The 13,076-nt window shown below is 54.9% G+C and overlaps 2 protein-coding genes across 3 annotated transcripts; both read left to right on the forward strand.

Moving 5' to 3' along the window:
• Positions 1-1,287: 1,287 nt before the first annotated feature.
• TMEM61 (transmembrane protein 61) lies at positions 1,288-7,509 on the forward strand. Of its 2 annotated transcripts, none has more exons than XM_032697088.1 (3): positions 1,288-1,342; positions 4,564-4,977; positions 6,976-7,509. In XM_032697088.1, the coding sequence occupies exons 2-3, from the start codon at positions 4,625-4,627 to the stop codon at positions 7,259-7,261; spliced, it is 639 nt and encodes a 212-aa protein (XP_032552979.1). In that variant the 5' UTR covers positions 1,288-1,342; positions 4,564-4,624; the 3' UTR covers positions 7,262-7,509. The 2 variants fall into 2 exon arrangements, with proteins under 2 accessions (XP_032552979.1, XP_032552980.1); XM_032697089.1 differs by lacking the exon at positions 1,288-1,342 and adding an exon at positions 1,431-1,797.
• A 1,155-nt stretch (positions 7,510-8,664) lies between these two features.
• On the forward strand, positions 8,665-12,531 carry BSND (barttin CLCNK type accessory subunit beta). Its single transcript, XM_032696579.1, has 4 exons — positions 8,665-8,991; positions 10,065-10,144; positions 10,520-10,762; positions 11,511-12,531. Exons 1-4 carry the CDS (start codon positions 8,815-8,817, stop codon positions 11,794-11,796), a joined length of 786 nt encoding a protein of 261 aa, XP_032552470.1. The 5' UTR covers positions 8,665-8,814; the 3' UTR covers positions 11,797-12,531.
• Positions 12,532-13,076: the final 545 nt, after the last annotated feature.

Here is a 13,076-nt window from a genome sequence, read left to right on the forward strand (position 1 = left end):
CATCCTGTCAAGGAGCAAAAAAACTGGTATTTGAAGGACATCTGGGATTTATTGTCAGGGATTGCACCATGAGGCTCAAGAACCTTGCTGCATCCAGCCCGAGGGCTGAGGCCACACTGGGGTGCTGGCCTTGGGGATCCCTGTCCCACATTCCTCTGTGATGGAGACCCAACCTGCTGCAGGGCCAGCCCTGTGTGAACCAGCCCTCCTCATGCCTCAGTTTACCATTTGTATAACTCCACAGTGTCTTCAGATAAATGGGCCACATTTTCTCAGCTAGGCTGAATGGCTTCTAAGCATGTATGAAGCTGATATGAATTCCACAACAGGGCTTTGCACCGGTCCCTGCAGCCTGTGTGGGTAAACCCTGAGCTGGTTTTGAGCCAGTGAGGTGAGGAGCTGCAAGCAGCCAAGGGTATCCATAGAAATGGCTTTGCCTGTTAGCAGTGCTCAGCTGCAGCCCAAGAGCAGCGTGATGGATCTGTGAGATGCACATTCATAGCACAGCATGGCATGGCAGCTCTTGATCAAATCTCCCTCCAGCTCTGTGATGAGGAATTGTGCGTGAAACCAGATGCCATCATACCAACCATCCTGAAACTCAGATCAGAGCACCCTCAGCTTGTTTAATATCCAGGTGTTCTCATGAGTGCTGCAGGATAATGGTTTTAAATGAAAGAGGGTTTATTTAGATTAGATATAAAGAAGAGATTTTTTTACAGTGGAGTTGGTGACACACTGGAACAGGTTGCCCAAAAAGGTGATGAATGCCCCATCCCTGAAAAATTCAAGGTCAGGTGGGATAGGGCTCTGAGCAGCCTGACTTAGTTGAAAGAATCTCTGGTCATTGCAGGGACGTTGAACTAGATCGCCTTTAAAGGTCCCGCCCAACCCAAACCATTCCACGAACGGGGGAAAGGGACAATTACTGGCATTTGACAGAGAGGTGAGGAGAACTAAAGTGGTCACAAAGCAAGCTTGGGGCAGAGATCCTCCTGTGTCCCACCCATAGGACAGTGATGTCCCACCCGTGGGGCAGTGTCTTCCACAGGGCAGGACCGTGTCCCAGCCACGGGGGAAACCCGGAGCTCTCGGGAGCCCCGCGCACCGACGGGACGGGACGGGATAGGAAGGGATAGGACGGGATAGGACGAGACGGGAGCGGGACGGCGCTGAGGGGAGCCGGGACTGCCCGCCCCTCCGGGCCGTGCCGTGCCGGGAGGGAGCGCCGGTCCCTGCCCGCCCCGAGCCGCCACCGCCCCCCGCCCGCCCCCGGCCCCGCCCGCCCCGCGGGCCGCGCTCGGCGGAGCCGCCGCTCGGCCGGAGCGGGGCTGGAGCGGCGGTGAGTACGGCACGGGGCGGGGGGCTTGGGGGGACACGGCACCCCCGACTGGGCGCTGTGCCGCAGGGAAGAGGAGGTGCGGGCACCGGCCGCGGCGGGAAGAGAGCCCTGGGGGTACCGCCGGGATCGGCCACCTTAGAGGGAACGATGCTCAGGCTTCGCCCCGAAGCCTGGCAGGGGACACAGGGCGGGGGGGAGGCATGTGCTTTCCTCTGTCCGAACCTGCCTCGGGAGGCTGAGCGCACCAGATGTCTCGGATGCTCTTCCAAAGCGTCACTGTTACTTTGCTTTGGATGGAGACCAAACCCTCACTAATAGTAATAACAACAAAAAAAAGCAAATTTGGATAGAGGCAGGAAGGGATCTCCCTAATGACTTGCTCACTCTCTGGCGCATCTCTTCCCGGCGCTCCATCCGCGACTAAAGCTCTCCAGCCCTGCGTGGAAGGACAGTCCGTAAGTGCCATGGAGGGATGGGTCTGGAGGTGGATTTCTACTTGATAGCAGTGGGAGAGGTTCAAAACTCTTTTCTTTTCTCGTGTTGTTAGAAAAGAGCGTTTTTCTGAGTAATGCTTAGTAGACCTCATGAATCACCATCTGCATAACTTTATATGGGGGCTGCTATTCTCAGCATCTCAGTGGAACTATGTAAACTATCAACATTCATATCTGTTTGTACATGCAACGTGCAAATCTATTCCCTGGAAAACTATTTCAGAGCAGGTCAAAGGAGGAGACGCCAGAACAAAATGTCAGGGTGGCTCGGCGGGTGGAGACCGGTGTTGGGGAGCCAACAGTTGCCTCCTTGGAGGGACAGCCCCTCTGTGGAAGTGTGCTGGGAATGCTCACCAGGAGATGTGCTGTGCAGGATGCTGAGCGCTCCGGGAGTGGAGCCAGAAGAGGCTCGTGGATCAGGGACTCAGGTCCTGCCCTGGCCTTGCTCCTTCAGACTCTTCTTCCAGAGCCTGATGTGCTGAGAAAACATTGTGGGTCTTTTAGAGAGGCTCAGGAGAGCTGTGGAAACACAAGAAGGGGTTTGGCAAGGGGACGGCACAGCGGCAATGTCACCCAGTGATGGCAGTGCCACCCAGCTTGGAGGAGCTGCCCCCGCACACGTGCTGCGGGAGCACATGTGGGTAGTTTGGAGGAGCTTTCAGAGCTGCTCCCTGAGCTGTGCTGGTTTTGTCAAGAGAGAAGAGTTTATTCTCTTGAGCTGTCAATCCATCACCTCCCAGAGGCTCTCCGCCTTCCCTCCGCCTCTCCCTCGCTGCCAGCGCTCCCAGATGTGCACAGTGCCGCAGGCTGCAAAATTCCCTGTGCCCAGGCAGGGGAATCACAGCATATCCCAGACCTCACCAGGGAACTCACAGCATCTCCCAAACCTCACCGGTTTGACCCCAAAATGAGAAGAGTTGCAGAAGTTGAATGTTTCAATTCTTGGTGCTGGTTCAATCCAGGCTTTCAGTTTGGAGTGACCTGACATTTCCAAGCAGTTGGATTGAAAGCTTTGCTGTAGGGTTTTTTGGGTCATGTTTTTTTCCTTAAATAATATTGGCTGAAATTTTTCCATGAAAATGTGTTGCTCTCCAAAGGAGCTGCATTCATGGGTCAGTAGTGTCCTTGCACTCCCCTGAGCATCTCCTGCTGCAAGGCAACGTGAGTCCAGTTCTTCTGTTGTGTCCTGCTTGTGCTTAGTCGTGGAGTGGAGATGCTGATCCCTAATAGCATCTAATACCATCTCCAACAGTTCCTGCTCTGTCTCAGCTCAGCCAATCCCCTGCCATTCAGGAGGGAGCATCCTAACACGTCCCCCTGTTATGGGTGGAAGCTCTGTCTTCTCCCACCCCAGGAACGTGACCTCATTCCCAGTAGGTGACTGCAGCTGCCTGAGTGACAATTTGGGCTTATGACCCTGGGACAAGAGCTGGAGTGTGCTACTTTCCTGCAGGCTTCCAAATCCCACTTCTCATCCAATTCCTTCATTAAATGTAGATTAGATCAGATAATGTTTCTTTCACTACAAAGTAATTTGACTTTCCATTTAGTGGGCCCATCTGATAAATAACGGCTTGAAATAACATGATTCCACCTGACCTTGATCACATCAAGTCCATGCTGGACTTCTGCTCCCTGCCTAGCTCTGGCTCAGCACCTCCAGACCTCAGAGTACAATTTAAGTCCCCACTCTTGGAGGTGAGCCCTGCCTGGAGGAATGGAGACCAAAGCCCCCACATTATCTTCATGTTACTGACACACAGGCAAAGTGACAAGTGCAGAGGTGACAGCTGAGTGTGGATCATCCATCTGTCCATCCACCTCTGTGCTTGAGCCCCAATTCCATCCTGGCTGTGCAGGCTCTCCACTGCCATTGCCACTATGAGAAACCCTCACAATAGAGTTACTCAGGTGTTGGTGCTCAATTCCCACATGGTCCAAAGCTTTTTGTCCTTCAAGAAATAGGAGCTGAACCTGAATCTTCTTGCTGGGCACTGAGCAGGGCCAGAGGGGATGTGGTGGGACCTCTCTGCCTCTGCCTTAGTTGGTTGGCTGGGAGCTGGGGATGCACAAGCCCAGGCAGCAGATGCTCTCTGTTGCTGGAAAAAGCAATGAGGAGTGAGAGCCCCACAGAGATCAGAAACCAGGTCTCCCTCCCCAAATTTCCCAGCACCAGGGAAGCATGGTTGCTCTCTGCATGTGACATTTAGCTGAGAAGGGCCACCCAGCAGGGAGAAACCACCTTGATAGGGAGGGTGAAGGTTGTGATAACACCTGTGGGATTGATCTTGACGTGGACCTGAGAAGGTGTGCACTGGAGCTGACCCTAACCTCTTCCATAAGCTGTGCTTTGATCAGAAACCCAGGTGGCATTCTGCCCAGCTTGGAGGAAATCTGGAATAAAACCCAAAGACAAGAGCAATGAAAACCCCCACAGCTGCCCTGGCTGGAGTTCCCACCCAGCCTCTATGGGAGTGCTGTGTTGTTTCTTGAAATTGAGGATGTTTTTACGAGGCTGTTGGAAAGTTTATTTGTTCAAACTGCACTGGCTTTGCTCTGCCCAAGGGCTTCCCATCTGAGCTGGTGGAAATGCCCTTTCTGACGATCAGTAGTAAGTAGCTAAAGAGGATGCACTCCCTGTAGAGGTTCTAGCTCAGTCATTGTCTCCTCTGGGAGGTCTTCCACGACCTTGTCCTGCTCAAACTTTGCCCCCTTCTTGTCTTGCAGGACGTGGGCTCTCTCATGCCTTGTCTTGCTCTTCTTCCCTCCTAAAACCTCCTTCTGAAGGATGGCAGCTGCCTCTTTCCGCTATGGCCTGACCATCACCGGGGCCGTGCTGCTGGTGACGGGGACGCTGTGCTTTGCCTGGTGGAGTGACGGGGAGGTCGGCTCATCGGCTGGCAGCGGGACTCGCCTCCTGCCTCCCCGGGAAGCCGAGGCAGTTCCCAGCTCCTCCTCCTCCAGTGCCCTGCTCCGCTCCGTCAGCTTCTTCTGCTGTGGTATCGGTGGCATCCTCCTTCTCTTCGGCCTCCTCTGGTCCGTGAAAGCCAACACCAGGGTGGTCTCCCGCCGCTACCAGTACCATTTCCCCCGGGACCTGCAGTACTTCACCGCGGAGCCCCCGGAGAAGTGGAACTGCAGGTGGGTGCCACATCCCTGTGCGGTACTTGGGTGGGCAGAAGTGGAGGGTGGTCTTGGCTGTCCCGTGTGCCTGAGCCTGCTCCCAGACTGGATTGCTGGTGAGCTTACAGGAGCAACAACACGTCCGCACCGCCAGCCACTGCTCAGACCCCGGTCTGTGCTCTCCTCCTGCTCCTGAGCAGATGCTCTTGCTCATTAGTGTCAACCTGAGCCTCCACACTCCCCTCCCTGCCAGCCCCTGTCTGCCTACACTGGCTGCACCCGTGGCCAGCTTGGCTGCATCCAGCTCTCCTTGCCCTGCAGGGCCATCACAGAGGGAGGCAACATCTCCTTAGCAGAACCACCAAGCAGAAGACTACATTGGTTTTCTGGCAGAAGGTTTGAATTTGGGGGTGGGGAGGTCACCCAGACCTCCAGCTGTTGAATCCTGCCCTGGTCTCTCAGGTCTGCAATGCTGTATAAAGATGAGGATGTTTACACCATCTTTAAGAGAAGCCAAATCTGTGTTAAAAGGGACTTAAAAGAAAAAAAATAAGGAAAATAATCCTTGGAATGGCATCAAGAGTGTTGTTAGAGGGTCCTTCTATGAAGCCTATTGTGGGGTGTAGAAAGACCCCTCACCCTGAACACCACTGCTGCTTTTTGGGCCCCAGACTCTTCCAGTGTGAAGATCACTTCTTGATTTAAATGTTTCTTGCTCAAAAGGTTTTTTTTTTTCCCCAGAGACTGCAGTGGAAATGGAGCCAGCTGGCCCTTCCCAGTGCTGTTTTATGGGGTCACAGCAAAGATCTTGGCTCCAGCATAAATCAGGCTCAAGGGAAAAGCAGCACTAAAAGAAACTCTTAAGAACATTAAACCATAAAATTTCAGTTGGAGTGGGAGGCACGTTCCTGGTTCTCCCGGGGTTTCAGTGCCCATCTGAGTATCTGTGAGATCGTGATCCAGCCTGGGTACTCTGGGGAGAGGTTTCACCTCCCGTGGAGAGCTTTGCTGTGTCCCCATGGGGAATGTCCCTTTCCCTGAGCTTCCGACTTCCATGCTGGATGGGACACAGTGCCCTGGCACTGTTGGTGCTGTGACAGCTCCTCCAGCCCCAGCAAAGCATGCTGTGCTGGGATAAATCCCCCTCTCTGCTTTCCAAGACAACATCCCCATGTGCAAACTGAGGCTGTTTGGCAAAATTGTGAGCACAGAAGCCCAGGGTGGTCTGTCTGGGACAGGGAGCTGCCAAGAGTTCAGGATGGAGGCACCCCTGTAGAACATTGCAGCTTTTCCTTTGGACCAGCTGTGCTCTGCGATGCCCACCGCCTCCCCAGTGCACTGTGCTGGATTTCATCTGCAACGATGAGTTGCTTTCACAGCCTCCTTGGCTCTGGGCTGCACAGTTCCATAGGGTACCTAGCAGGACCCTGCACAGGGCAAAGGTTGTCCAAAGGTTTTCCCTGTACACAAGCTGTGTTTGCTCAGCAAAGCACTGCTGGAAGTGACACCAGGCTTGGCTGGTGCATGGAGGGCTCTGGCAGGCACAAGAGTGTGGTGTGACCGCATTGAACTGGGATTGCTGCCCCTTGCCCAGATGTTTGTGCCAAACTGCTCCCTTGGCTACTGGCAGCCTCTGTGACTCAGAGGTGAATTTGGGATTAGGCAGGTGATGGAGGTGCTCTTCTGCCTATGGGACCTTGTTGCAAGGTGTGATGGATAATGCCCTTCCTCCTGCATGGCTCCCCACCGTGGTCATCCCTTGATCCTGGGCATGCAAAACCTGCCAATGTGCTGTCTCCAGCATATGCGTCCATCATGCTTAGATGGGGTTGAAGGGGTGTTTGGATGCTGCAATTGATGGGCACTGGGATGCTCTGGTTGATGGGACACTGGGATGGTTCTGGTTGACAGGGCACAGGGATACTCCAGTTGACAAGTGCTGGGGTGGTCCAGTTATTGGATGCTGGGATGCTCTGGATGATGGTGTGTGCTGCTGGGTTTCTTCTTTCCTCGCAGCAACTGGGATGCCAGTGCCATCCCCACCTATGAAGAAGCCCTGACCTGCAGACCTGCCGACGGTACCCTGGCCTATGTCCAACCCCCGAGGAGGAAGGAGGATCTCACGCCACCCCTGTACCACTACCTGGAGGAGGATGAGAGCTGGCAGGGTGGCCGCCGGCGCAGCTCCTCCGACAGCGCCTTGTTCCGCCCCAGCCCATCCTGGCTGGAGACCCTGCACCCCGAGGAGACACAGGCAACGCCTCCCCCCAGCTATGAAAACATCAATGTCCGAGGGGTCTGAGCTGGGGGCAGCAAGGGCCATGACTCTGTGGGTGGCTGCCCAGTCCCTCAGCTTTAAACTGAGCCCCTTCCTTTGTGGGGAGGAGAGGAGGGTGGGGGAGGAGGGGAAAGGGTCAGCTGGCCTTTCTGAGCTATCAGTCCAGGGCTGTTGGGATTGTGGGTCCTGTGGGTGATACATTCAAAGCATTGGGGGTAACTGGCATGTTTGAAAGCCTTCATATTTTTAATAAAACCACTGTTGGTTGCAGATGCTTTGTGTTCCCTGCTCTGCCCCACCCTTGGGAGCTCCTTTCCGGCTGCCCACTCAATAATAAAAACTGCAGCAGAGAACAAGGAATCTGGCCAGAGAAAACCCAGCTCTGTGCCGCCCCATTTGCTCCTCTGCTTTTGCAGTGCCCCTTCTGGCCCTACCTCCATCTCTTCCACCTTGCTTCCCGATGTACTGACTTCCCACGCCTGACTTCATGTAGTGTAGAGATGCTCAGTGGCTCATGTGTGTGGTCAGGGCATCCAAGTGCACTTGGCATTTCACATGGCATCCTATAAAGAGCCATCCTGAGCACACAGCCCCCTCCCTGCACACCATGGGTGTGTTTGCAGCCTTGCCCAGAGGAGAGGCCAGCGGCTGTGGGGGCCACTGCCAGTTCCTCCATCCCACCAAAACAATGGGATGCCCTGGGTTCTCTGTGGACTGGTAGAGCTGCGGAGTGGATTTGGAGCCGTAGCCACATACAACATATTGCTTATAATACAATTATTTGTATGTGCTCCCACATGTCCTGGAAAGTAAGGGAATAAAACGAAGGCTAATTAAAACCACCAACACTGTCTAGCTGTTGGATATGTTTTGGGAAGGGGACACACTCCAGCTCCAACTTAAGCGAACACAGGGCACAGGGATATTCTGTCCTCACTGCCCCTGGGAGGATGAACCCCACTCCATCCTTCCCTGGCTTTAGTCTCCCCTTTGTAGCCCACCTGCTGCCCAATGAAGCAGCCTTAGCACTTAGCCGGAGAAAGGCAAGGAATGTTCCAAACCCATGGGCCTCCAGAGAGACCATGGAGCACTCCCTCCTTCCCTGTTGCAACCCCACAGCCCTTGAGAACGTGCTGCGCACTGATATACCCCTTATTTGGGCCTCTGCCAGCTCCAGTTTATGGCCAAGTCCAGCTTCAGTGCCCAGGGCTGGGAAAATCCCAACAGGATCAGCCACTCTCCAGGTTCCTGTCTCCACTGCCATGGCCCCCTCTCCCTCCCTGTCCCTTCCCCAGGCGTGGGGTGCCCGCAGGGAAGGTTATGCGGACACGTGCCGGGCGGCTTCACTGGAGTGTGAATGGCGGGTCAGTGTTTGCATTCATTACAAACCCGTTAAAAACTGGCTGGCTCAGCCCTGGGCAGGACCAGGTTAGCGTGCAGCTGATCCTCAGCTCCTGGCAGCCTCCGGAAAGAGAAACCACTCCTTACCTTACCCCGCAGGTGTGCTCAGCGGGCAGCAGTGGCAGGTAAACGGGCTCCCTGGCATCTCTCTTTCCTGCCTCTCCCACCCAGAGCCCATGGCAGAGGAGAAGACCTTCCGTTACGGGTTCATCATCTTGGGTTTCTTCCTGGTGATGACGGGAATTTTCATCATGAGTGTGGAAAAGCCCCACATCTACATCACCTTCTGTGTCCTGGGTGTGCTGCTCATAGCCGTGGGCATCACCTGGAGCATGTGCCAGTGCTACCCAAAGGTAGGATCCATCTTGCTGCTGGGTGCTTTGGGGGGCTTGGGGGCTCAGCTGGGTTTGGGGGGCTTTGGCTACTGTGTATGTGTAACCTTGGGCTGCTTCTCAACTTCCCCATTTATGGGGTGAGGTAGCAGCAGATACCAGGGGAAGCCAGCTGGAGTGAACTGGAGGAGGGATTGTTGGTTTGGGATGCTCATGGCCTGCTGATGCCTGCAGGATGTAGCCCCTTGTCCCTCACCCTCCTGTACTCCTGCACCCTTCAAAACCCAGAGCCCTGTGCTTTCCTTTCAAGCAGGCAGCAGGGAATAATCCCAAGGAAATAAACTTGTGTTTGTCTCTCCCATGCAAACCCTTCCCAAACTAGCCCCTTCATTGGGGCCTGAGGCTTGGCAGGCTCCGAGGACTTCCAAGAAAGGACTGTCAAGGCCAAGGATGTTAGGGGGTCCTGGCCCCCCAGAGCCCAGCCCTCACCTGCCAGTCTCCTTGGCAAAGGGCACTCTCAGCACGAAGAGCAGCCACGCATCCCTGCCCTGGGAAACGAGTCTAGCAGAAAAGGGTTTTTTCAAAGGAGAGGGCGACTGTGGTACTGCTCTGGGCACTGCCTGTCAACAAGTTGGCTACCCTCCAAAATGTGGCACGGTGACCTCAGGACCTGGGACTAGCTGGGACCTCTGAAACCGACTGTGTTTCCTGGGATTGGGGTGAAGCTGATCCCAGTTCCTCCCCCAAAGCCGAGCTCAGCCCCAGCAAGGAGGGAGATGTGGCTTTGCTGCTGTGCTTGGGGCTCAAGGATAGGGCACCCTCAGTGTTGTCCCTGACCACTGACCTCCCCTGTGGGCCCTGGGACCTGCTCTGGGCTTGGGGACATGTGTGACTCCACTGGGGAAAAAGGGCTGTGCTGGATTCATTCATCCCTTATTGATTTTGCCCAAAAAGCCCATTTCCAATCAAGACATCCAAATGTGGTGGGAAAACACCCTAAACCCAACTGAAGGGGTACTCTGACCCTTTTACCACTAAGGAGGGTCGAGTGTGCCCAGCACAGCCCCTGACCTCTTCCTTCCTTTTTCCCCCAGATAACATTCATTCCTGTGGACCCTGAGGCTGAGCGGTTCCTGGACCACAAACCCACAGTGTTGCCACAGAAGGACATCGGGTGGGTCCCAAAATCTGTACACAGAGTATGGGTGTGCCCTGGGGATGAGGGCAGTGTTTGAGACTGGGGACAACTGCACTGATTGCAGCGCAAAATGCCAAGCAGGAGCCAGGGCGGAGCAGGCAAGGGATGTCTGAGCCACCCCAAGGCTGGAGCCTGAGCGATGCTGGGGGATGCCAAGAATCTGGCTGTGTAGCTGCGGTATCCCCTTCAAGGACCCATTGGCTCTGCTGCTGGTGTGGGGAGTGATGTGGCCTTGGTAGCCTCTAAAGTCACTCCCTCAACTGATGGAGCTCTCTGTGCAAGTGCCTGAGGATCTTCCAGCTCCATGGGGTCCAGGTCCTGCTCAGAACCCTGTTATTCCTTTGCCCACAGCTTGGTTGCTCCCTGCCCTGACCAAGAGGCCACCAGCACCTACGAGAAGAGCCTGCCATCCTATGAGCAGATCCAGAGGCAGGCAGTGGGCTCAACTCTACTCCCACCCGCGGCACAGCCCAGATCCCACAACTGCTCCCAGTCAGCCCTGCAGGCCAAAGCAGATGTTCACTGGGAGCTGGGGGGTGCTGGACACCCCCCACAAGACCTGGCACCTCATCTGGAAACAGTGGCAGGCAGCTGGTATGTGATGCTTTAGGGGTCAGGGTCGCACTGCTGGGATGCAGGGTGAAAATGGGGGGGATCAGACCAGGTCCTCTCAGGGGAGGGAAAGGAGGCAGAGGGGTCTTTGCTGCTCACAGAGCACTGAGCACCCAGACCCCCCAGCCTCTGTGGAGCCTGGATGGTGTCTCAACCCACAGGGAGTCTCTGTACCAAATTATTTCCCAGGAAGAAATCAGGATGGGCTTTGGTTGTAATTTGCATTTTACTTTAATTTAATTTTATCAATACAAATAACATTCCTCACCAGAATGAACCCCAAGTTTCTGGTCAGACTTTGGTAGCAATGAGATGCCCAGTACTTGACCAGCAAGCCAGATGCCACGTATGATGTCCAAGTGCTGGTTTGGGAGGTCCCAAAGGGATTTGCAAGTGATGGAGTGAACCATGCAGGCTCAGGGCGTAGGACTTGGATGCATCTGGAGCTGGATTGGGTGCACTGCTTTCCGCTTGGGATGCAGGAAAGGCAAGAGCAGCCACCACTCTGTCCCGTGGGCAGATGGAATCTGGCAGGCAAGTGTCCTTATAAAGGCAGGCACGAAGGGGCTGGGATAGTGTGCTCCGAGGGTGCTCCAGCCACCCAGCAAGGGGACTGGTGATGCTGGGATGCTGGCTGAGCAATGCTCCAGCAGCCACCAGCTCCAAGGGAAACCCCAGCTGCGTTTGGTGTAACTCCCACACCACCCATAAACCCTCCCTGTCCCCACAGCCCCCCTCATCCAGCGCCGGGGAATGCGCCACTGGCATCACTCCTGGAGGAGATGGACACGCCGTCACTGGAGGGCTCCATGCCCGGCACCCCCACACCACAGAGCCGGACCCTGTCATCTGCTGCCCACTCTGGCTGCACCCCGACCAGCTCCCCGGTGCGGGGACAGCACTCTGGATCTCCCCACAAAGGCACTGGGGAGGAGGATGACCTTTATTATGGGCTCCAAGAGGAGCCGGATGCTCTGCTCAAGGACAGCGACTGCCTTTTTGAGCCTGAAAACTGATCTCCCAGATAAAATGACCACCTGGCATGGACTTATCTCACGGAGGGGATGCAAACATCACGGCCTGGAGGAAAGGGGATGCCCCCAAAAGTGCAGCGTCTGCAGCACAGAAGGTCCCCCAGGCTTCTGCACCCCTTGGACACACCCAGCCTTTCTGGAGGCTTTCATTCCCCCAAAACTCAAATGGGGGACTGCTGCCTCCTGAATTCCAGAGCATATAGGACAAGGCCTCCCTTGCTGGAGCCCTTCGGATGGGCACAGAGAAGCTGGGCTGGGCAGGATCTGGGAGAAATACTGTGCTTGGGAAGGAAAAGCATTAGTTTTGCTGCTTGGAACAGGATCAAGTTTAGGTGGGTAAAGATGTGCTCATACCAGATGGGCTTGATGAGGCAGAGATGTCCTCAAAGTCATTCTCCTACTTATCCAAGCTCCCCTGAAATTAAAATCAGATCCTGAGACTCCTGCAGCAGACAGCCTTCATGTCTCTCAGTTGGGAGAGGGGTGATGGAGGTGACAGACTATGCTGTCCTTCATTTTCTGCACGAGGACCAGCTTCCAGTGCCATTGGGAGCGGAAAGATGAGGATTCAGCTCAGCCAAAACCCTGGTGATGGTACTTGAGGTGGTGACTTTGGGCACCTGCACTGGGTCAGTGTCAACAACCACAGGGCTGTGGGTGGGTTTGCACACTGGCACCCACCATCCCCAAACTCTCTCTGAATAATAAGTATTTGTTTCAAACCATGTTGATGGATCTAAGCCTGGTTTGTCACCATGACAGAGGTGACACAGCAACTCCCCCAGACTGCTTGTACCATGAAAAGATTGCAGCACTGGTGGGAGTCGTGACCTCCGCCTACCCTTTATCTGCTTGAGACCATGGGGATCTGTGTGGCTGAGCCTCCCCAGGGAGGTGGGTTTGGATCTAACCACCAGCAGATCTAACAGTGTGGGGATTCTGAGAGTCCCTCACCCTGTTTTGGGAAAGCTGGGCTGGATGCTGCCTGCGCATGGCATGGCCCCAGGAGGCTTGGGAGCACATGTGTGCTGACACAGCAGCTCTTCTGCAAATTTTGTAGAATCACAGAATGGTTTGGGTTGGAAGAGAGCTCAAAAATCATCTAGTTCTCAAACCCAAAAATACAGGAAAAGCTGTCCTCCATCACCCAAGAAGGATGAAGCATGAGAGCCCTGGAAGGATACTCCCTGTGCTCCCCTGCTGACCAGGGAGTTCTGTGCTGGTACAGTCCAGAGTGTGCAAGAAGCGGCTCTACCTGGGGC

The sequence above is a fragment of the Chiroxiphia lanceolata genome, chromosome 9 (genome assembly GCF_009829145.1).
Source record: "Chiroxiphia lanceolata isolate bChiLan1 chromosome 9, bChiLan1.pri, whole genome shotgun sequence".
In the NCBI taxonomy this organism is placed as follows: Eukaryota; Metazoa; Chordata; class Aves; order Passeriformes; family Pipridae; genus Chiroxiphia; species Chiroxiphia lanceolata.